This window comes from Tripterygium wilfordii, chromosome 15, assembly GCF_013401445.1.
Source record: "Tripterygium wilfordii isolate XIE 37 chromosome 15, ASM1340144v1, whole genome shotgun sequence".
Taxonomy (NCBI): Eukaryota; Viridiplantae; Streptophyta; class Magnoliopsida; order Celastrales; family Celastraceae; genus Tripterygium; species Tripterygium wilfordii.
The window spans coordinates 9,954,657-9,977,282 of record NC_052246.1 but is presented as its reverse complement, the minus strand read 5'-3'; the positions used below and the strand labels follow the sequence as shown (position 1 = coordinate 9,977,282).

At 37.0% G+C, this 22,626-nt stretch overlaps 2 protein-coding genes across 3 annotated transcripts; one reads left to right on the top strand and one right to left on the bottom strand.

The window, feature by feature from the left end:
* Positions 1–1,526: 1,526 nt before the first annotated feature.
* Positions 1,527–9,843, top strand: LOC120017214 (vacuolar protein sorting-associated protein 45 homolog). 2 transcript variants are annotated; one of them, XM_038870362.1, is made up of 13 exons: positions 1,529–1,928; positions 2,236–2,437; positions 2,520–2,599; positions 2,886–3,113; positions 3,394–3,519; positions 3,641–3,721; positions 3,811–3,952; positions 4,062–4,240; positions 6,199–6,354; positions 6,593–6,700; positions 6,777–6,898; positions 8,463–8,594; positions 9,360–9,843. In XM_038870362.1, exons 1-13 carry the CDS (start codon positions 1,839–1,841, stop codon positions 9,418–9,420), a joined length of 1,707 nt encoding a protein of 568 aa, XP_038726290.1. In that variant the 5' UTR covers positions 1,529–1,838; the 3' UTR covers positions 9,421–9,843. The 2 variants fall into 2 exon arrangements, with proteins under 2 accessions (XP_038726291.1, XP_038726290.1); XM_038870363.1 differs by lacking the exon at positions 8,463–8,594 and having other exon boundaries at positions 1,527–1,928.
* Positions 9,844–11,606: 1,763 nt separating this feature from the next.
* LOC119979858 lies at positions 11,607–12,651 on the bottom strand. Its single transcript, XM_038822482.1, has 3 exons — positions 12,511–12,651; positions 12,222–12,423; positions 11,607–12,128 (listed from the first exon to the last, which is right to left on the bottom strand). The coding sequence occupies exons 1-3, from the start codon at positions 12,649–12,651 to the stop codon at positions 11,710–11,712; spliced, it is 762 nt and encodes a 253-aa protein (XP_038678410.1). The 3' UTR covers positions 11,607–11,709.
* Between the last annotated feature and the right edge of the window lie 9,975 nt (positions 12,652–22,626).

Below are 22,626 nucleotides of genomic sequence, written 5' to 3'. Positions count from 1 at the left end.
AATGCATAGCTGATCTTGGGTTTTAAAAACTTGTAATCATGCATTGGAATAAGTTGAGTAACCAAATTTTTTGTTGGAATAATCAAACCATTGTAGATGCACAACGACATGAGTAAATGCAATTTCTCTTGGGTTAAGGTGCGGTTTTATCCAGGCCAACCACAGGTAAAGCATGTTTACTTTGGATACTTGTTTAACGTTAATGGGAATACAAACCGGTGTGGCTTAGACAGCAGCTTACTTAAAATGACAGTAACACCATTGCATTGAAAACTGAACAACAAAATTATAAGAGTCGAAACCTGAGCCCAAAATCATAACAAAATCAACTGGGAAAAAACCATAAACCACCAAAAAAATGAGAGGAGATTGGAATTGCGAACAGGAGCACACCCTAGAGTACCGAAAGATTAAGAAATGGATAGGCAGGGGCATGACTTTGGAAGGTCTTGAGAAGTGCTTGGTCGTGGTTGTCAATAATTGGGCTTCTGCCATCTGCGAGTAATATTCTTGTCGAGAAATTTATCATTATTGCGGTATGCATCGATTTTATAAGTTATTCAACCTAGAATGTTAATCAATTCAATGGTTTTACATGAGGATCCAATCGTTCGTTTTATGATAGGGAGAAACTATCCGAAGTACGATAGGAGGTGTCTGATATTCTCTGGCCTTGATGAAGCACACAACTGGTAATATCGAAAGTAGTTGAAGCAGATTGAAGTGCGAAGAAATGGTGGAAAGAGGAGACATGTAGACAATTCTAGAAAAGCTTGTTTTGCTAGTTTGATCTCTAGTATTAAGGAAATTTTGTTTCCTTTTCTTTTAGTTTTTGTTTAGTTTGAGTTCAAACTTAATGGAGATGAATCCCAATTGGAATGACTCAACTAAAATCTTCACTTTCTTAGACTTGTGAGATGAGATCTATGTGTGAGAGAAGAGGAGAAACTGAATTGGGCTTAGAGATATTTGTTGGGTTTGGGTATCACTAGAATTGGGCTGAGGATAAAATACTGGGTTGGCTTGGTTCCCAAAGTCAAAGTTTGGACTTGGGTCAGCCCTGACTGAAGAAATCAGGTTTTTTTGTAATATAACACAACTTTAATCCGGAAATAGTAAATCAACATTGACATCTTCCATTACTGTACCGTTTGTAATTTTTCAATAGATACTGCCCTTGTTAGTAATTTCACAGTCATTTATTTGAATTGATAAAATGGAAGAAAAACAGACACGTGATCGTTGACTTTGACCAACGACACGTGTTACACAAATATCCGTACGGATTATGATCCGTTTATCATGCGTACGGGACAGTAAACGCTTCCGGTGGCATGAGGAGAAGTGGGGGACCATTTAATACAAAATGGTCCCCCACACTTTTCTTCATGCCATCTAAATTATGGATGATTATGGATATCAAAATTATGAATATGCAGTGCTTCCGAGATTTATATGGGAAAAGTTGCTATGGGCCAAACTTGGGCCATGTATGGGCTTTTTCCCCGAATGGTCAGTCCCTGTGAATTTCTGGAAGGTCCAGAAAATGACCGACTCCTTGATATGAATCTTGGGATTGTTGGGATCAGGTACCCAGCGATGAATTCTCCTTCCTGGTCTCAGCACGACTGTAACGATCGCAAGAGATGAGACCATCGACTCAAAACAATAACGTCGCCGAGTTCAAAGGCAACACTCAGAGCCCCTTCTCCTTTCGTTCCTTCTGGTACTTCTGAATTTCTGTCTTTGGAGATCTAAAACTCCGATCGTTTGGTTCAACATCACCGGAAGATATCAACCCGAGACTTCGGGGGGTTTTTGTCTTCAGCACAGGGAAAATGGTATTAGTCACGGCCGCACGGGATTACGTTAACCGGATGTTGCAGGACATCTCGGGCATGAAGGTTCTTATACTCGATTCTCAGACGGTAACTTCCTACCTGCATAGCACTGAAACTTCTTCGATCATAGCTGGTTCTACTTTGTTTTGATTTTGTTTAATTTTATGCTTTTGAATTACGATTTCAATATGTAGAATTTACGGAACCACATTGTTCTACATGTCACGTCAGTTTGAAGTATATTGGGCGACTTTAGTTTATGTTTTAGCCGCTGATTTTGTTTCTTTGTACGTGAATTGGGTTGGTCAGTCATTTACAATAATGGAAAGAAAGAAGGAAATAATGGAAAATTTGTTTTTATTGAGGGTACCTTATGATGGTAATTGAATTGCAGGTCAGTATTGTAAGTGTTGTGTATTCTCAGTCGGAGCTTCTTCAGAAAGAAGTTTTCCTGGTGGAATTAGTAGATTCTATTTCCATGTCCAATGAGTCCATGTCACATCTCAAGGCAATTTACTTCCTACGGCCGACGTCAGAGAATATTCAGCATTTGCGACGTCAGCTAGCTAATCCTAGATTTGGAGAGTACCACTTGTGTAAGTTCTTTAATGTTGGTGAGATACTAGAGACATTAAAATTTTTTTTTTCCTTTTCTTATATCATGCTCATTTTTTGCAGTTTTCTCCAATATGTTGAAGGATACACAGATCCACATCTTAGCTGATTCGGACGAACAAGAAGTTGTTAACCAAGTTCAGGTGCCCCTTGTTTTCCAGCACTTTTTTGTTTAACTAATGTTTTTGTTGTCTTTATATTTTTATATTCATATTCCTATTTATTGCCTAATTCTGCTTCTGATACATAATAATAACATTTTTATCAATTTATGGTCTTTTTGTATGGGATTTGTTCCTATAAAAATACAGATTTTTCTGATGAAGTTCTGTTGGACACTGTTGTGAGTGACATATTTATGATCCGATTATGTAGTTCAGCATGAAAAAAAGATGAAGCTTAATTGTATTTGTTATCATGATCTGGCAGGAGTTTTATGCTGACTTCGTTGCAGTTGATTCTTACCATTTCACCTTGAATATCCCCTCAAATTGCTCGTATATGATCCCAGCAGTTGTAGATCCTTCAGGTTTGCAACGCTTTTGTGACCGCGTTGTTGATGGCACTGCAGCACTTTTTTTGGCTTTGAAACGGAGGCCCGTTATACGATATCAAAGGACCTCTGATGTTGCAAAAAGAATAGCACAGGAAACATCAGTAAGTAAAATTGCAAAGTACAAGAAATGTTAAGTTCCTATTAGCTGTGCTATTGCTAGTATGGAATTGGGTTACACTTTTGAAATGTTGTGTCATAGCTTTTCATAATTTATCACCAGATTCAACTGAAGAATTATGTTCGTATATATGCAGTTTGATATTTTTTTTTAAATGAATTTTAATTTTGTTTCTAGGAATTTTAGTACTAGTAAGCTCGTTTGTATCCGTGAATTTTAGTGTTCCAGAAAAGATAATATGATATTATCTTGTATATGGACAGAAGCTGATGTACCAGCAGGAAAGCGGTCTTTTTGATTTTAGACGCATGGAAGTTTCTCCTTTGTTGCTGATAGTTGATAGAAGGGATGACCCTGTGACTCCTTTGCTGAATCAATGGACTTATCAGGTACATGTATTGTGTGTCACTTCTATTGTGATCTTATTATTCCAAAATATTCGCTTGTATTACTTATATATTACATGATAAGAACAGCTCCTTGATTTGATAAGAGGTTATTTTTTGACAGGCTATGGTTCATGAATTAATTGATATTCAAGATAACAAAGTGGATTTAAGAAGCATTGGAAAATCATCCAAAGACCAACAGGTTGATCTGCATTAGCCTTTGGGCCAAGAATTATTACTTAAGTTACCTCTGGTGCTGAATTATGATGTTTGTGCTACTTATGCTTGCAGGAGGTTGTCCTATCTTCAGAGCAAGATAACTTCTTCAAAGCTAACATGTATGAGAACTTTGGTGATATTGGAATGAACATAAAGCGGATGGTGGATGACTTTCAGCAAATTGCTAAAAGTAACCAGAATATCCAAACCATAGGTGTGCATGAGGCAAAATTCAGATTTGTATGCATGTTTTAAATTTTAGTTAGTTTTTCTTGCCCATGATTGAAGTCTACCATTCATAATATGGCAATTTAATTTTGCAGAAGACATGGCTAAATTTGTTGACAACTACCCTGAGTACAGAAAAATGCATGGAAATGTCTCAAAGCATGTGACATTGGTTACAGAAATGAGCAAGATAGTTGAAGAGAGAAAGCTCATGTTAGTGTCACAAACAGAGCAAGAATTGGCCTGCAATGGTGGGCAAGTGGCAGCTTTTGAGGTTATTAAATATATTTCCTTTATGATTTCGTAAGTTATTACGTTTTTTCTTTTTCATTTTTAAGATTGTTGAATGGGAATGGGGATCGGAAGCTTTCCCATCATAGCAGTTTGTTGAAGAGCCAACCACTAAATCAGTGGTGTTTTTCATGATTGTGTCTCTACTTATACTGATGCTGCATAATTATAGTTCATTGAATCACAACAATGGTAGATATATGGGCTATTGGGCTTGAATGATCCTAACTTAGCAAGAGTAAATAAAGAGTAACAAAGTTAAACTATGCTACTGAGTTGTGATGCATCTAGAGTTTTATTTTATTTTGTTTTTGGGGGTTGGGGGAGGGTAGATAAGGATCATGTATTGGAGGTGATTATTGTGGGTAGATAAGGGTTTGTTTCTCTAGTGTGTCCTACCTTCTTCTTCTTCTTTTCTTTGCTTGATTAGGAAGCATTTTTAAGCAATGAATAAGTTTGACCTATCCTTTTTCAATTGACATTGAAATGTAATTTAGTAATTGTTGGGATGTTGTGATAAAACTGCCTATTCGAATGTAGTATAAATGATGCAAAATGCCCCAATCCAACAAGTTAACTTATTGGGTTGAATGACAAGGTAACAAATTATAAGATGGTATCAGAGCAGGAGGTCTTGAGTTGAAACCTTAGCTTCCTCAATTTATAAATTCTCGTTTCTTTGAATTTCCCACACATTGAGTACCCATTGAAAAGTTGAGCCATAGGTTTGGGGGTTTGCCCTTTAAGGGGCTTTGAATTTCCACGTGTTGTGCTGTGGGATTGTCCAGCCCACACGTGAGGGGGAGTGTTAGAATATGGTATAAATGATGTGAAATGCCCCGACCCAACAAGTTAACTTATTGGGTTGAATGTTAAAGTAACAAATTATAAGATACATATTATGAGGAATTCTGATCACAGTAATGCTGCTGAAGGCAAAAACTTTACCCTTTGCTTGTGATTAAATGGGAAAGTCAGTGGGTTACTATCTTAGGGTTTTATTCGAGAATTGCTGTAGGTTCTGTGAGTCGTGACTTTCAAGGAGTTGTAATTACAGTAATGATCGGAAGGTAATTCAAGCATCTTTCGTATGGCAAAGCTGGTCATTGCGTTTGTCATGTTATTTGAGATGTTGGTTTATAGGATAGGTTTCCTTGAATTATTGTCGTTTTGGTTGGTATGACAAATGAGGATATTGGCTGAGGTTCTATGCAATTTTACCATCTCAAAACAAGATGATAATCATCAAGGTAGAATGGAGCTTTCGAGATTTCATCTTTACAAGGTGGAGAAGTTCTTAGTCGGCTTCACATGTCATTGTATAACTTCAAGACAATTACATGTTCAATGAATATGAGACCTAAAATCGAGGAGAATGTCTCTAGTTTAAGGAGCTTAAAAGGAAAGGGTTGAACAAGCTTAGTGAAGATTGCCTTATTTGTGTATATGGGGGAATTGAGTCATTGACCTTCCTTGCACCAACTTCTCATTGGTGATTATTAGTTGTGTTAAGTAGATGTTTGTGAGAATTCATAAGGAGCTAAATCCTTGATAATTCCATTCAAAATAGATGTTTTGATAAAATATTGAAATGTTTAAAAGATATAAAGAGCAAATTGTGAGATGCTTCTAAAAATGTGTGTATAACTACTAGATTACGACTTCATTGCTTGTAATAAAAACTTAAGAATAGGATTTATCAACTCCTCTGCAACGGCCGTGTGATTACACTCTTAATATTTTGCATCCTGTCCATTATATATAGAATCCAAGAGAGGCTTGTGAATAAATTAATCCAAATTTTCTGTTTGTTCTGATAGGTAATGTCAATTTACTTTCTTATCAGTATACTGCCTGTTCATTGTTAACATGAAAAGAAACTTGGATATTTTTTGTGCTAGTGTTGATCCATAATTCTCTTCTTTAATGACTTTCTTCCAGGCAGTTACGGAGTTCTTAAACAATGAAAATATTTCTGATATTGACCGTTTACGGCTAGTGATGTTGTATGCTTTGCGCTATGAGAAGGAGAGTCCAGTTCAATTGATGCAGCTTTTCAACAAGCTGGCTTCTCGGTCTGCCAAATACAAGCCTGGGGTATTGTAGCCAAACTATTACTGTCTTCTGTTCTTTAAACTTCGTGTGTTCAGCTGTGTATTACCCTGAGTTTCGTTTCTAAATACAACTTCCTTTTTTCTTCAACATTATATTTTCCCCATTGATAGCCGTGTCTAGTAGGCTGCAACAGACAATTATGTTGATACTTTATACATGTACCCCTGACCCGGCTACAACGGAGATACGGGTTCTAAATCTTCTATATGTGGAATTGCAGCTTGTCCAGTTCCTCTTGAAGCAAGCGGGTGTTGATAAGCGAACTGGTGATCTCTTTGGAAATCGAGATCTTTTGAATATTGCTCGTAACATGGCACGTGGACTGCAGGTTTGTCTGGATAATTATACTTTCTTCCTCTACTTATATCCAGATGATTCAATACAGCTTTCCCACCTTCTTGTAGGGGGTTGAGAATGTCTACACCCAGCATCGGCCTCTTTTGTTCCAAACCATGGAAAGCATAACCAAGGGGCGTCTAAGAGATGTGGATTACCCATATGTTGGAGATCATTTTCAGCAGGCCAGGTTTGTTTAGTGAATTAACATTTTTTGCACTAAAAAAAGCATTTTTCTGAAAGGTCGTCTTAAAAGTTTCTTCAATACTAAACTTGTTTTCTGGTTTTTCATGTCATCGTTTATGCCCATGTTATGATAAATTGCCTCTGTAAGTTCGTTAACAGTATGTTGGTTGCCCTATTTTACCTATTTTTAATTGAACTTGATATTTTAAATGCAAGAAATTACCAACTGCATTATTAGTAATGTGAGATGGTGGTTATGTATACATGAAGCTGACAACTAAGAGATAACGAAAAATGCACTCAATGACCCAATAAATATACAGTTTAGCCTATTTATGAACTGTAGACTCCGGAATAATGGCACAGGAAGTTATTAGATGGGTTTCAAAAACTTAATTAGATTGCTTTGATTGGTTTCAACAATATCTTAAATGTGTAATTAAAGGGTAGGTTCATAATTGTCTCTGGCAGGGATAGTTTCTTTAATTGTCTAAGTTATTGTTGTTTCATAAGTCATAACTAAGAGTGTGAGGGCGGATCTCTGGTCAAGTGGTAAAGTTGATACGCGCAACTTAGGAGCCACTAGTTCGAACAGTGAAAATTGCCTCTGTGCAATGAGGGTGAGAATGCAAAACAACTGACTTACCTCAAGCCCTATCTCCACTGCGGGAACCTTTTGCACAGGAGTTGTTTAACATAGTAACAAGGGGTTAAATTATTGGTTTGATCCATCTCTTACTTACTGGGTTAGAAAATCGTCCATTTATTTTTCAATTAGAACTAATAAAATAATATAGTTCTCTTCTCTATATAGGGGAGGCCTGTAATAGTAATCAATATATACTAATATATTAAAGATTAAATAACATTGTTTTGATTTAGTGTTCTTTGCAAGAGTTGCTAACCTTTGGTGGTGAGCTATATCTAATTCTCCTCTAGGAGAGAATTTTAGAAGGCCTTAGGGACATTCTATGCTAATTTGTTTTCTGTTGACTTTTTTTTTTTGAATATGCAAGTCACATGACTAGTTTTTATTTTTAGCTTTCGTTAGCTCCTATGTTTCCCCTACTTTAAACCCTAAATTTCGCCCTTGATTGATTCCTAACATAATAATGAAAAGGCATAAAACCTTAAATTCTTTTACTTCCCTGTTCGTTGTTCCTTCATGAGTCACTTACAACCCTATTCAACACAGTTTACCCAAAATTATCATGGACTACAACCTCGTATTATTTGTAGAACAACTTTAAAATTTTGTTAACTGTTTTGTTGACATGCAGATAAATTACTCTAATTGAACGGCTTTTCTCTGAATTTCATGTTCAGTACTTTGCTCTATAGCTTTCTTTATCCAGTCTATTTCTCTCAAGCGTTACTTTTGTTCAGCTTTCTGCTATTTCCACTTAGTTCAGTCCAGGTTACATTCAAGAAGACAAGTCATCTATAGTGGAGTAGAATGCACTTTAGCATAAACTTCATAATATTTTGTAGAGAGAGTTGAACATGGTAGTATAGTACAAGAGATGTGGCTAGAACATCGTTCTGACACTAGCCTTCTCTTTGAGCAGACCCCAGGATGTGGTTATTTTTGTTGTTGGTGGGACGACATATGAAGAGGCACGTTCTGTTGCTCTGCAGAATGCCAGCAATTCCGGAATTCGTTTCATACTTGGTGGATCCGTAATACTCAATTCTAAAAGGTACCTTTTCACTTGCAAAGGATTTTAACTAAAAACAAATTGGGCATGGTACGAGCAATTTTGTGCTTTTCTTTGAGATTCTTGTATTTAAGAAGGCTGAAAGAATTAGTCACCAGTGTGCTACCTACTCTCTGAACGACACATTGGCAATAGCATAATGTCTGGACTGCTTCACATCATTTGTCTTCATTGTGTCTCTTGTCGGATTGAGGATCATACAAGGTGAACTTGCATCAAATTTGCTCGAGGCTAAATTTTATAGTGGTTGTGGAAACTTGGGTGGCTTTTACCTGCCCATAACTTACATGTGCATGACTCTTTTCTTTTCTTCTTTCCGTGGAAAGAAAATGTATTTAATGCACAAAGCTCCCTCATTCGTTGCTGGCTCTGAGGACAGATGTGAATTACCCTTCCTTATATGTTGTTGAGAGGCTATTTTTGTGGTTCGAGCCTGTGTCCTATGTTGCAACTGAGCTTAAAAGCAAGGAATGAATATTAAAGCTATGTTGTAGGATAGGAATTTGGTTAGGAATATGGCTAACATGGGTAACAATGGACTGAAAGCGATAGCAAACAAAATTGGTGAACTATAATATGATTTTGTAGCAAATTTCTGGAATCCAAATTAAGGTTCTCTGCCTTAAGGTTAGGCAGTTGGTGTTTCTTCCAGCTATATTGTGAACTTGTCAATTCTACATCTGCATGAAATTATATTTTGAGGTTAACTTTCCTTCTGTTTAAACTTCATTTGGATTGTAAATGCAGATTTATTAAGGACTTGGAAGAGGCCCAGAGGATTACTAAATCCAGTGCGAGTGTCGTCTGAGGAAATTAAATCAAGTGCAAGTGTGTGATCTGAAGTTCAATTTCTTCCTATTTAGCATCTCCACACCACATCCATATCAGCTGAATATTGAAATCGTGTGATTGGAATCGGTGAAATTGTGGCCAGAATTTCAGTAGTGGCTAGAGAGGGGTGTAAAATGAGGGGTATTGATTGATAATACACAAGTCAGCCTGTGGTATTGCCTAAAAACCCCTAAAATTCTACTTAGGTGATGAAGTCTCGAGAAAAAAAGGCAATGCAAGACCAACCAATTTTTGTATGAAAGATCTGTAATATACACTATTATGCTGTATGGAAGAACAAAGAAAAACAAGAGGAGATAAATATAAGTAGTACTCCTTTTTTTTTCCCCTTATACACCACTTGATGTATACTACAAGGTTTCAAAGAACTTGATTGCTATTGACCTTTTAATTTGATTGCAAAGGATCTCCTCTCTGTGTGTACTGTGCCATCAATCAAAGCACAGTACACACACACAGAGGAGATCCTTTGCAACTTTTGGATTTGTATTGGAAGTTGAGCAGGTCTCAAGATATAGAGAAGCAAAAAAAATCTTCTTGATTTATATGTATGTAATATGCAAGTCAGTATAGGTCAGCGGCGCAATAATGGGGCAAAATGAGTCATTCAGATGTTCACTTATCTGTCTGATCACTGTTTATCTTTGGTAGCCGCCATCAGTTGCTACTTACTACCATCATTTAATGCCATTTCTGGAGTTGCAGTACTGATACTGGAACTGATAGATCGCACCCTTCACTTCACGGCCGTATTTTATTCTTTGCTAACACAGAGCCTGTCTCAAATCTCAATGCAAGACTTGGGACAGAAAGGACCTGTGCGTATGTTGTTGCTACTGTGTATGTAGCCTAGGTTGTCATTTTGAGCTTCTGATAGCCGATAGGGGTGCGTAGTTAATGGACGTTCATATTGTGCAGCAGTTGCTTTCTATTCACTTGAGAGGAGAAGCGAAGAGGATGGTGTCTGTGCATGTGATCTTATATATCTCAGCAATTCTCACAACTAAACCAAAAATATGGATAATAGTGCGAAGATGAAATTCAATTGTTGTAATAAATCACAATAAAAAAGTGGGTCCACCCGTCACAAAATGGGTTCACATGTGAAAAAAAATCTCATCTATATGTTGGTTCGCATGTGAGAATGTGATCCTTGGTGCTTAGATTTTCATTCAGTTGTACTACTGGTGCATAGAAAGTCTGCCAAATTATCTAAAAAATGATTATTTTTCTTTTGATATTTTGGCAAGAAAGTGAAGGCCTAGGCCTCCTTTTTCATTTCAGACACTGTTAGAGGGATTTGTCTTCTTATGAGTTTTTTAATTTATTTATTGTTTTGACTTTAATAGCTACACGTCATGAAACACATCTACGAGTACTTTCCGGAGGTATTTGCTTTACTTGGAAACCAAGTATTTAACTATATCTGATTAATTAAAAGAGGAAAATACCACAGAAACCTCCTATTTTACAAAACATGTCGATGAAGCTCTCTTATTTATTTTTTCAGATAATTCAAACCTTTAAACTTTGAAGAATGAATTCTGTTAGCCTTTGTATCAAATTTCCGTTAAAAAATATTGATTTGACAAAAAAAAAATGATTTTAAATTATTTGTAATACGTGAAAGATATGTGACGTCTTATTTGAAACAAAAGACTTCAAATTGATTAAACTGAATAGTTTAGGCGATATATAATAACTTGTATAACGGTTCAATTGAAGTAACAATGAGTGCAAGAGTTTGAATGACGGAAGTTAGTATGAGGGACTTGTTTAGTACATGCTTTGATCGAAAACCCAAAAAAAAAAAAAAAAAAGAAAGCTCAATCCATCTATTTTACATATTTTGTAAACTAGATGGACTTGATGGTTTCCTTTAATTAAAACAAACCAAAAATCTGACAAGTACTAGCCAAAAAGATCAGCATTACCTCTTATCATTACAGTAGCTTAAACCCCAATAAAGCATGATGCAGGTGGCTTAAAACCTTTTATTTACTGCAAGTATTCTTGTGTGATCACAATAGATTTCCTCGCAGGGATTTAGTTAAATATATTGCAAGATCAAAACTTGAGGGTTGTCTATGACTCTATGTATGTGTCCACCACAAAACTGGCTTTTTGGAAAAAGAAAAACAGAGAAGAACAAAATTTGAACAAAAATTACAGAAGCAGCTCATAAAGAAGTTCAAAAAATTGGCTTTGTAAAGCCAGAGCCACCATTTTGTTCCTCTCATTTGCTTCACTTCACAAATGGAGGTGCTGCAACTCTAGTAAAAACAGAGGGACAGCAATTAGTAGAAATACTCTTCCCTTCATTTTCTTCCACACCCAATTCCACAGACACTTTTTTACAGTTCTTAGAGAGCCATTTTGACTGCAAGTATCCAGTCTTTCTCCATGGAGGAATGTGAAGACCCTTCTCTTTCAATGATTCTTTTGCAGCTCTGCATAACAAAGAGATTACTTTGTTCAGTTTTTCTTCACTGCCAACAAAGACCGAAGGCAGAATCGCTGTGAGTCGTTTGTATGTTGCTGTAGGCCTTGCCAACATAAAGTGAGACTTGAAATCCATATCCAGTATTACCCTTGTTGCTTTCTCACCATTCTTTTCCTCCATCACAACATCAATGTACTCATAATCATCTTTAATCTGAAAAACTTTACCCCAAAAACAAAGAATTAAAACAAAATTCAAATTGGGGGTTTTTTCATTAATTAATTAAACCATGAAATTAAGTGAGAGAGAGAGACCTTTAGGACTCCCAAAATTGGAAACCCAGGAAGTTCTACAGAGAGTTTGACAGAGAGAAGCATCATAACCAGCCATTCTCAAGCTAACCACAATCAACTTTTTCATCACATTTTGTTCCATTGAAGCTCCCATTGTTTGCACACAAATAAATATTTTCTCTCCAACTTCAGCTTCACTCTTTGTTGATTTCAAAAGAATATCCTGTTAAAACCATACAAAAGTGATCACAAGAGAGAGAGAGAGAGAGACAGAACAAATTTGGATGGAAGAGTAAAGAGAGAAACCCACCTGGAGAGTGAGATATGGAGATTGATGAGAGTGAGAGAGAGGTGATTCTGAATCTGACGGTGAGGAGCTTGAAGTTGATTCTGATGATTCAATGAAGTCTCTCACCATTTGTATTAGCTCTTCCTCCCCAAGACTGCCCATTTTTGTACTTTTATCTTCGAAGGCAAGAGTTTTGTTTACCAAGTACATGTTGAAGAAGGAGTCAACTTTCTTCGTCAAGTCTTGTGAATTTATACTGCTGCTGCTGCTTATAAAAAGCTTGGTTGGAACTCTATTAAAGAAACAAAGAAAAAGAAAAGCTTGGTTGCAGATGTATTAATGGTGATGTCATAGGAGAATGGAAAAAGAGATACATGTTGCCATTTCTCAGCTTTCACATCCAAAAATTTTTTAAAACATGAGTAGGCTTCATCAACTGGTGTTTCATTATGTTTCCACTTCCCTCAGTATCTACGCACAAATGGGCTGGGACAATCTAGGAATAAATGGGCTGGGCCAGATCTGGGAAATAATTTAGCATGATGAACTGGTAATTCAAAACTGAATAATAAATTAGACATACACACCTCATCCATTAATTGGAGTGATAATGATGATGTATATCAATTTGATGATCAGGATTCAAATTTGATCTCCCTTTTTAAAAAAAATAAATAAAATTAGACATTGATATAATTTAGCATGATGATCTAATAATATAGATATTAATAAAATTTAGCATATTAGACATTATTATACGTTATTTAGTACGTGGAGGAGTTGGGTGTGAGATTAAGATTACCACGGATTGGGGGTTTCACAATTCATTTAAAAGTATGAAGTCTATAATTTCAATTCAATGGTTTGGGACATGGAGATGTGTCACATCACATCACATTATTGTTTTTCTATTTTTAAAATTTGTCTATCTTTTTCTCCACCATGAGATTGGAATTATAAGCTCTTGAAAATTGTGGAACCCCCAAACTTGACTAGTGCTAGTACTGCTTACCTTAAGAAACTTGGTTGGAACTCCATTTGAAAAAATGTACTAATGGTGATGACATTGGATAATGAGAAAATAGATAAATGTTGCCATCTCTCATTCTTCGTATTGTCAAGACCTGCGCACAAGTTTGGTCCGGAGTTGGTCAAAGACCCAAATTTCCAGTCAAACATTAAATAATCATTTTATTTATTTTAAAACAATTTTAATCATGTTTTAATATTATTATATTAATTAATACTCAATTACTAAGAATAAAATCAAAATAAATGTTGTCAAAGTTTCTGAATGTAAAATTCAAAATTAAATGTCATTAATGTAAATATTATTAAGAATCTGTTGGTGCTCTTCTGCAAAGGGTGGGAGATCAACTGTTTACGGTCTTCCCTAGCATGCCAAAAATATATTATGACTCTTGGGGATAGGAGTTGATAACACATATTTATGCACATTTTGCACCCCTTATTCCTATGTTTTGCACTAGTTTCCTTTGTGAAATTGGTTGTTTTGATGTCTTTTGTGTAAGTTTTGAAAGAATACATCCCTAACGCTGATTGAGAGCTAAAGAGGCAAATATATGGTGAAATGAGAAAAGATGAATACGTTCATAATTTTGAAGACAAGTCAGGTTCTAAAACAAATTCGTCAACTTCACGGAATAAATTGGACGTGCTCAAGAAGAACTGGACAATGAGTGATATACCTTTGGAGAGATATAGAAGTCTAGTTTCCATAGAATTTTACGGTTCATGATTTGGAGTCTCCTAGAGGAAGTTGTATCAATTTTAGCATCAGTGGTTTAGTGTATAAATTATATACGAGATTAGAAGATTTGATACCTCAAGTTACTATTCTTGGTACTCAAGACACGGAACAAATCTTGGGAGATTACGGGGCACTCGAATCTTGTGTTAGAAGTCAATGACAACTCTCTAAGTGAGTTTACGTTCAATTTCTATAAGGAGAAGTGTATTGAAAGTCAAGTTTTATATCAATTAGGAGAAACACTTCCTTATGGTAATTGAACTTAATTCCTGTATTGTCTCAAAAGTCTCAGTCAGTGGGGTTCTATTGTTGAACTATAAAAGGAATGTAAAAGTCATCAAAGAAGAACAAATGAACGAATGAATGAACGGAGAGCACAAAGAGAAGGTGAAACCAGTAGCAAGCAAGCGGAGATCTACTACTTGGTTGTCTCTTTCTCTTATGTGTTTTAGTGTTCAAAACAGATGATGAGTGGCTAGTTTTCCTTCAGTTAAGGGGTTGGTTGAAGCCCGAACATGATTGCACTGATGCTTCGTTAATCTTTAATCTTATTTCTTGAGATCGAACGAAAATCTTTTCACTATATTACCTGTTGATGAAATCTGAGATGTTTCTTTGAGTGCACGCTTAGATGCATGTTTTAGAATTCTATTGCTAGGACGATATGATTGATCACCCATATCTTCATAAAGTCTCAAGTAGCCAATGAATAAGATAGCTGATATTCTTGTGAATTGATTTCTAGGTGATGTAAGATGCATGCCACGTCTTATGAATTTAGTGATGTTTGCTTTCTTTGTGCTTAATGATTCTTGAGTGTTGAATCTATGAACTTGCCATTCTAGATTGTATCTTAAGAACTAAGTTAAGGAGTACATGCCATGCACTTGACATATCAATTAAGAGAGAGCAATAAGATAAAATCAACGCCATTGTTTTATCTTAAACATCGTCATTCGTGAATCAAGAAATACAGATGAAGGTTGCAGCAGTACATGATTGTTAGTGGTGGATAGCTTTCCCTTGACTCTTTCTCTTATAAGAATCAAAAACGTTTTCTACTTCTTATTGATTATTCTGAGTTAGTCGGTTAGCTCGAGTCACAATTAGATTTGATTTGCAATTATATTTCAATCCTCTGCGGGAGATACCCTTACTCCTCACTATACTCACAACCTTTTTCTTTAGTTGCAAGGATTAAATTGAGTTATTTTTCAACACCTATTTTGGTGTTCAAAACTAGTTGAACAGGAGTTTATGATGTGATGATTCTGTGTTTTCGAAAGTGTCAAGACTTGTATCAATCCAAAGATTTTGATATGGGATTTGCGCACCAATCTGACTTGTTACCAACTGAGATGTGTGCAGTTTGAGAACACAAAATTACTGCTTTGAGGGTGCCTTCATGAAAATGATTTAAAATTTATAAAGTGTCAAGTGAGAAAAGTATGAGATAGAAGACAAACACTGAAATGAAAGTACTTCCATTGAACTGAATGAAAATAATACATCGTATAATGCATTAGAGTTTTCATTGGAAATACATTTTGGAATATATGAAAAACATACTTTAGAAGCTAAATCAACATAATAGTAGCGGAGGCTACAACCATGAAGACTTGAAAGAAAATAAACTAGGCTAAAAATAGTTTGACCGGATTCATGTTAAGTAAAGGATAAAAGTTTAGAAACGCGGAGTCTATGTTTGATGTGGGGTCTTTGCAAATTATGCTTCTTCTCCATCTTATAGTTTTCTTGATTTTCATGGTGGTCATCGTCTCTTGGCTTCTAGTCATGATCTTGTCATGTCATAACGTGGTAGATCATGTTATGTAACAACAATGGACTCTCTAGCCCAAACTTAACTATCTTGTGTACTAGCCAAAAATGGTGAGACCCATTTCCTCAGGTATGGCTCAAAGCCCATTCATCTCTTTGACTTATAAGGCTCGAGGCCCACGTTTTATGTATTAGGTCCACTATGATCACCTTGGACAATCCACGAAAAGGCCCATGGACCGCCACTAGTATGATAGCTATACACTTTATCTTTATTGTTTGCATTACGTGCATGATTGAACATCATGTCCACATTACTCTCTGTTTGGGCAACTTGCCGCCCAAACTTTTCTGTTCAACTCGCCCTCATCATTTGCCTTAGCTGCAATTACCAAAGTCAACCTCAAGGTAACCAATCATGGACTTTTCTTTGGCATCAAGCCTGTAGGGTTTGTTGCTCCATGTAACCTTGTACCTTGCACCCGTTTTATCACGAGAGAAGAGCCGCAATCGGTTACATTCTTTTTGTTACACATCTGATCTACCCCTATTATTACTAAACACCACTCTAAAAATATCTTGCTACAGATCATCCTTGATATTTGACCTCACATGGCATGACGTCATCTTCACTTTCTATATAAACTCTTCATTCTCCCAAAAGAAGGGGAGGTCAATCTGAATATACTTAGAGACTATATTCTCTTATGTCAAAATCACTCTTCTCCATTCTCTCTCTAAACACTTTCTCCATAGCACCTCCCTCCGCAATCACACTCTCACACATTTAAATCCATTGCAACTTTCTTTTTGGATTCCACCTTCACTGTCAGAGCTTCTTTGGTCCGCACCCCACAGGTGCCAAGGTTTTTCTGATTGTCTTTTTCCCAAATGTCATGCATGTTACTGGTGACCCACCTCTAGTTTTCAAAAATTATAGTTCGAGCACCTACAATTTGGCGTCTACCATGGGACCTCAACTATACTTTCAAGACTAAACAACCTTTTCTGATCATTGTAAATGGAGAAAAACCAAGAAGAACTCCTCGCCCAGCTTACTGGGTTTCAGGAGCAAACGAAAGCATACAATGAAAGAATGAAGAACATGGAGGCCGAAAGCTCTGCTACATAAGCAAAAAATACGATGTAGCATAATAGAGTTGAACAATTCACTATTCAAGGTAGAGGAAAGGGCTGTAGTTGATTGCGCGTTTTGTAGAGAGGGGCGTGGAAATCGTTCCTATTGGGTCGTGCGTGACAGCTAAGGTAGATGAAAAAAGGCGGGCCGCGGGACCTATTCTCTGAATAGACGGCTTGCCATAGAGAGAATAAATTCAATATGTCTCCGCTTTTCTTTTGTCTTGGTATTTAGAGTTCAACATTCTCCTATTCAATCATTGGAGTATGGCACACATGGTGCATCCACGAGTCATCTTGAATAGCAATCATCAATTGCGCATGGGTTAGGCATGATGCCTGATCTAAAACCACCAAGTGAAGACCTTCCTCCTAGGAACACGTCAACAGGAGAACGAGATATTGTCCTCCGTCCCCACTTCTAGGAGGACTTCTTCGACATTAGGTTGAACCTAATAACCCAGTCAGAAGAGAAGCCAATCCTCTTTGGGGGTGTAATAGAGATTCCACCCCAGGTGTGAAAAAATGGCAGCTTGGATACAAAGAATTTCAGGAGCACTAGTGCCATTCAAGAAGACTTCACCTACCAGCAACTTGGATTCTTCATTCGCTGATTCGATAGTAAAGGTATATTTGCCACAAAAATTTAGCTTCTTTAGCATGATGTTATATGATGAAATGGCTGATCTAGAAGACCATGTGGCGCACTATCTCCAAAGGATGCTCGCTACCACTATCCCCTACGAGCTTCACAAAAACATGCATGTGCAAAGGTTTCAGTTCTAGTTTAGAAAGACTATCTTTGCAGTGGTTAATCAACCTCGTGAATGATAAGATTGCATCATTTATAGAGTTGGTGGATTCCTTTCTCCAACAATTTGCTAGTAGCAGAAGGCTACGTAATAGTCTAGAGGATTTATACACAATCCGCCAAAAGGGAGACGAATCACTAAGATATCTCCTTAGCATATTCAACAAAGAAAAAGTCTCTATCCTAGATTTCTCAAAAGAGACAACCGCCATGGCTTTCAGACAATAACTTTTTCCTAACGGGGACCTCTACAAAGAACTAACCAAGTTCTAGTGCATAACAATAGAAGACGTCTTCTTGTGAGTCGAGACTCAAATAAGGGGGAAGAAGATGAACATTGCAAACCCGTTACTTCCAATCAGAGCTCGCAAGAAAAGAGCAATGCTTTGAAGACAAGCATGGAGAGAAGCGCATCCGGAGTGGCGCTCATTGATTTGACAACTCAAAGAACAATCATTTTCCACCAGGGAAAAAGACTTTCTCTAAAAGAGTATCGTACAAAGGCCCCAAAGTATGCTCTTGTCATTGAACCCGAGGAGGTAGTCATCTTCACGAAGGGCATGGGAGAGAAAGTCTGGTGGCATGATAAGGGGCGACCTGACACGAGCAACACAGACAAATGGTGCGACTTTCAAAAAGACTATGGTCATGCCACAATAGAATGCTTTGCCTTGAAGTATGAGATCATCGAGTTGCTGAAAAGAGGTCACCTCAAGCATATTTTGTCTGAGAAAGGAAAATCAATGATGGTGAAAAGGGAAAGCGTGATTAGGCAACGCCAAAGCTACCTGAGTCAACTGGTCATTTGAATATGATCATCGGAGGGTCAGAGATTAGTGGGATATCTCACTTTGTGTCATGTCGACGCCTCGAGAAACCATTGACCCTGAGATCCGGGAAAGAAGCTATTCATACACCCCGATGGATGAAGACATTACTTTGGTAGATAACGAAGCCGCAAGCCTACTCCACCCTATCCATAATGCTCTGGTCATCACACTCTAAATTGCCAACTGCACTATAAACCATTCTATTAGGTTTCATAGGCGAACCCAGGTATATATACTATCGGTGATGTATCTTTATCAATTTATGCCCAAGGAACCAACTTCCATATGAAGTCGCTTGTGAGAAACTGTCCTTCGGCATACAACGTAATCTTATGATATATTTCTTTAGAGCAACCACAACAATGCCACTTTGTTGGGGCATAAGTGTGGTTTAATCAAAGTTTCTTGGGGTATGGACCAAAATATTGGCGCAACAATGTCACTTTGTTGGGCCAAGCATGGGAGCATGATATTTGGCATGCCCTCATATTGGCTTCAAATGGACCCCACCACAATAATTAAAAAAAACTAGGGCTAGTCGTACGATGAGATGACGCACGCGGTGGCGTGCTCTTTCTCGCCTTGCTTCCATATCAGCAATTCCTTGCCACGCTAGTTACATTCGGGCGTGGAAAGCAGTTGGCATGGGGTAGCGGCCAGTGTGCTCCTCGAACTCCGCAAAGGCGCCAACCCCATATTCGTGTGATATTGTTGTCTAGAATTGGTATGTAGCGGGAAACTTGATAAATATTGTGGGAAATGACAAGTTCATGAGCGGGAGGGGAGGGGGAAGGGGAGGGGTAGTCATTGTTGCTATATATTTAAAGGATTTTTTTGTTGTGTTCGTAGAGATGACCATGACCCTTTGTATTTGTAGAGGGGAAAGCATGGTGTAAACATACAGTGAAGAATAAGATGAATAAGGTGATCCTCTCCCTCTCCCTCTCCCTGAACATTGATGAACATTGAAGAGCAGCCTAGGACAATTCCATATTTGGGAGATAACTTGTCCTGTTAAACAAATTTGAAAATAGACAGACTCTATAAATGGAATCTCACCTCTTCAAAATGGAATATGGGCATAATGAAGAACAGGAAGTCATAAGAAGAATAGGTAACAAAATAGAAGGGAGGATGTAGATTGGTTTTGACTCGTGGCATCCGTCACTAGACGACCTTTGTTGCATCATCTTATGGGTTTCCAGCTCAAAACTTATTTTGGATGTAAATGTGGGCCGAACAATCAATGGGCCGCCCATAATCACTTCTATCTCTATACCAATCAAACAAAGGACACATAATTTTTTATGAAAAAAACTAAACAGTTACTTTAATTAAAAATTGGATTGTTATTTTTTGTGTGTGTTCTGTGTTTTGTTTACTGAGAGAGTGGGGCAGAAAATTATATTTTTTCATTTTTTGGGACTTGGAGAAGTAATAGATTTGTTTGAAAACAAAGATTAAAGGAGATGACGATGGTCCTAGATAGAAAAGACTGACAATGAATTTGAATTTTTGGTAGTGAAGTGACAAAAATGGCTTTAATAGTCATAAAAGGAACAAACAATATGTTTTCAAAACTTGAAACCGCAAAATGGATTTATTTCAAGAGTTTTAAAATTAAGGTAGGTGTAAATATAGATTAGAATAAACCAACTGCACTTTAAACCATTCTATTGGGTTTCACAGACGAACCCATGTATACCATCGATGAGGTATCTTTATCAATTTATGCCGGAGGAACCAACCTCCATACAAAGTCACTTGTGAGTGACTGTCGTTCGCCATACAATGTAATCTTGTGACATATTTCTTTAAAGCAACCATAAAAATGCCACTTTGTTAGGGCATGAGTGTGGTTTAATCAAAGTTTGTTGGGGTATGGTTCAAAATATTGGCGCAACAATGTTACTATGTTGGTTTGATTTTGTTGGCCCAAACATGGGGGCATGGTATTTGGCTTGCCCCTATGTTGGTTTCAAATGGACCCCACCACAACAATCAAAAAAAAAAAAAAAAAAAAAACTAAGACCTTTGGCTAAGTTTGTTGTCACACCAAGTGCGGGTCTTTGTGAGAGTAACCTTAGTGTTAAGCTTTGTTTATTGTGCATGTGTTAGGCTGTCGGATTGTCCAGTCCACACATGAGGGGGAATGTTTAGAGCAACCACAATGGTGATTTTTTGTTGGGGCATGGATAATGTATGGTGATTTACGTTTTGCTGATGTGACTGTATTGAGGAACGTGTTTTGCTGATATGGCTAGAAATGAAAGTAAGATGGATATAATGGTGTAAATTTGTTGGCTTGATTTTTATGTAATAGAGGTGGGGTCCAGTATTAATTTTTGTGTCAAAATGTGTGTGTATATGTTGAAGTGGGTCCCATTTTGGACAAAGTGAGCCAACAAGAAACCATTGTTGTGTTAGAGCACCTGCATCAGTTTCCCTTAACAGATTCCCTAAAATACAGACAAAATGCCACTTTCCCCTATTTTATAGATTCTCTATCCAACCAACACTACATTACCTATCATATTTTCTACTGTATTAAAATAATATTTATTCTCTTTCCTTTATTTATTCTATTCATATAAATTACTTCTATTTAAAATAATAAATTAATTACATTAAAACAATAGATTAATTAAAATAATAAATTAATGTTATTAAAAATTGGAGAAAAAAATTGAGGAGAGAGAAAGAGAGGAGTGTGGAGAGAGAAAGAGGAGAGAGAGAGATGAGTGAGGAGAGAGAGAGGAGAGAGAAAGGATTGAGGAAAGAGAGGGAAAAAGTGAGGAGAGGAGAGGGAAAGAGATGAGTGAGGAGAGAGAAAGAAGAGAGAGAAAGAGGAGAGAGAAATAAAGGCGTGAGGAGAGAGAGGGAAAAAGTGAGGAGAGGAGAGAGAAAGAGATGAGTGAGGAGAGAGAAAGAAGAGAGAGAAAGAGGAGAGAGAAATAAAGGAGTGAGAAGAGAGAAAGGAGTGAGGAGAGAGAGAGAAGAAGTGAGGAGAGGAGAGAGAAAGAGATGAGTGAGGAGAGAGAAAGAAGAGAGAGAAAGAAGAGAATGAGGAGAGAGAGAAAAAGTGAGGAGGGAGAGAGAGAGAGAGGAGAGGAGTGAGGAGAGAGAGGAGGGAAAAAATGAGGAGAAAGGAGAGAGTAAAGTAATAAAAAATATTATTTTATGTTTAGGGAAGTGAATAGTGGTTCTCTAGATGTAGGAAATCACTGTTCATGTTCTGTAAAATAGGGAACCTCTGGGTAATCTGATGCAGAGCTCTATTTTGACAAATTATCTATAATCTTTCCTTATTTTACAGATATATCCATGTTTAGGTAATCTGATGTGGATGCTCTTACAACTTAACTCCATGGGCCAACAATTTTCTAATATTTGGGATGCATGGGCATCTAAATCTTGACCATTGCATTTGCTTTTAGAATATATATATATAAATGATATGAAATGCCCCAGATCAACAAATTGACTTATTGGGTTAAATAACAAAGTAACTATACCGATCCTTGATGCCCTTGAATTTTCATCAAACTGGCTACCTTTTCCTCTCCTCATTGTGCGTATGTTTTCTTTCTTAAGGTGGGGAGGAAAGCACAATTGATTATATGGAAAGTCAGACCTTAATCAGTTCTAGCATCCCACTTTTGGAACTCTTGTATACTTATGGAGAAATAGAATATTCTTTTCCTTTGAACTACCCTCTTAGAAATTGGAATCTTGGTGCTAACTTCTACCATGCTGTCAAAATTGGCATTGTTCAGTATGTATGTGCTCATTTTTATCTTATTTTAATT

What these genes read in the sequence shown, in the direction of transcription:
- LOC120017214 (XM_038870362.1), top strand. Translation starts at nt 1,839, where the DNA reads ATGGTATTAGTCACGGCCGCACGGGATTACGTTAACCGGATGTTGCAG. An exon ending in CTGCCAAATACAAGCCTGGG is followed by an intron (nt 6,355 to 6,592) that starts GTATTGTAGCCA and finishes GTGGAATTGCAG; the next exon opens with CTTGTCCAGTTCCTCTTGAA. An exon ending in GTAATACTCAATTCTAAAAG is followed by an intron (nt 8,595 to 9,359) that starts GTACCTTTTCAC and finishes TTGTAAATGCAG; the next exon opens with ATTTATTAAGGACTTGGAAG.
- LOC119979858 (XM_038822482.1), bottom strand. Translation starts at nt 12,651, where the DNA reads ATGGGCAGTCTTGGGGAGGAAGAGCTAATACAAATGGTGAGAGACTTC. An exon ending in CTCCATATCTCACTCTCCAG is followed by an intron (nt 12,424 to 12,510) that starts GTGGGTTTCTCT and finishes TGGTTTTAACAG; the next exon opens with GATATTCTTTTGAAATCAAC. An exon ending in CAATTTTGGGAGTCCTAAAG is followed by an intron (nt 12,129 to 12,221) that starts GTCTCTCTCTCT and finishes TTTGGGGTAAAG; the next exon opens with TTTTTCAGATTAAAGATGAT.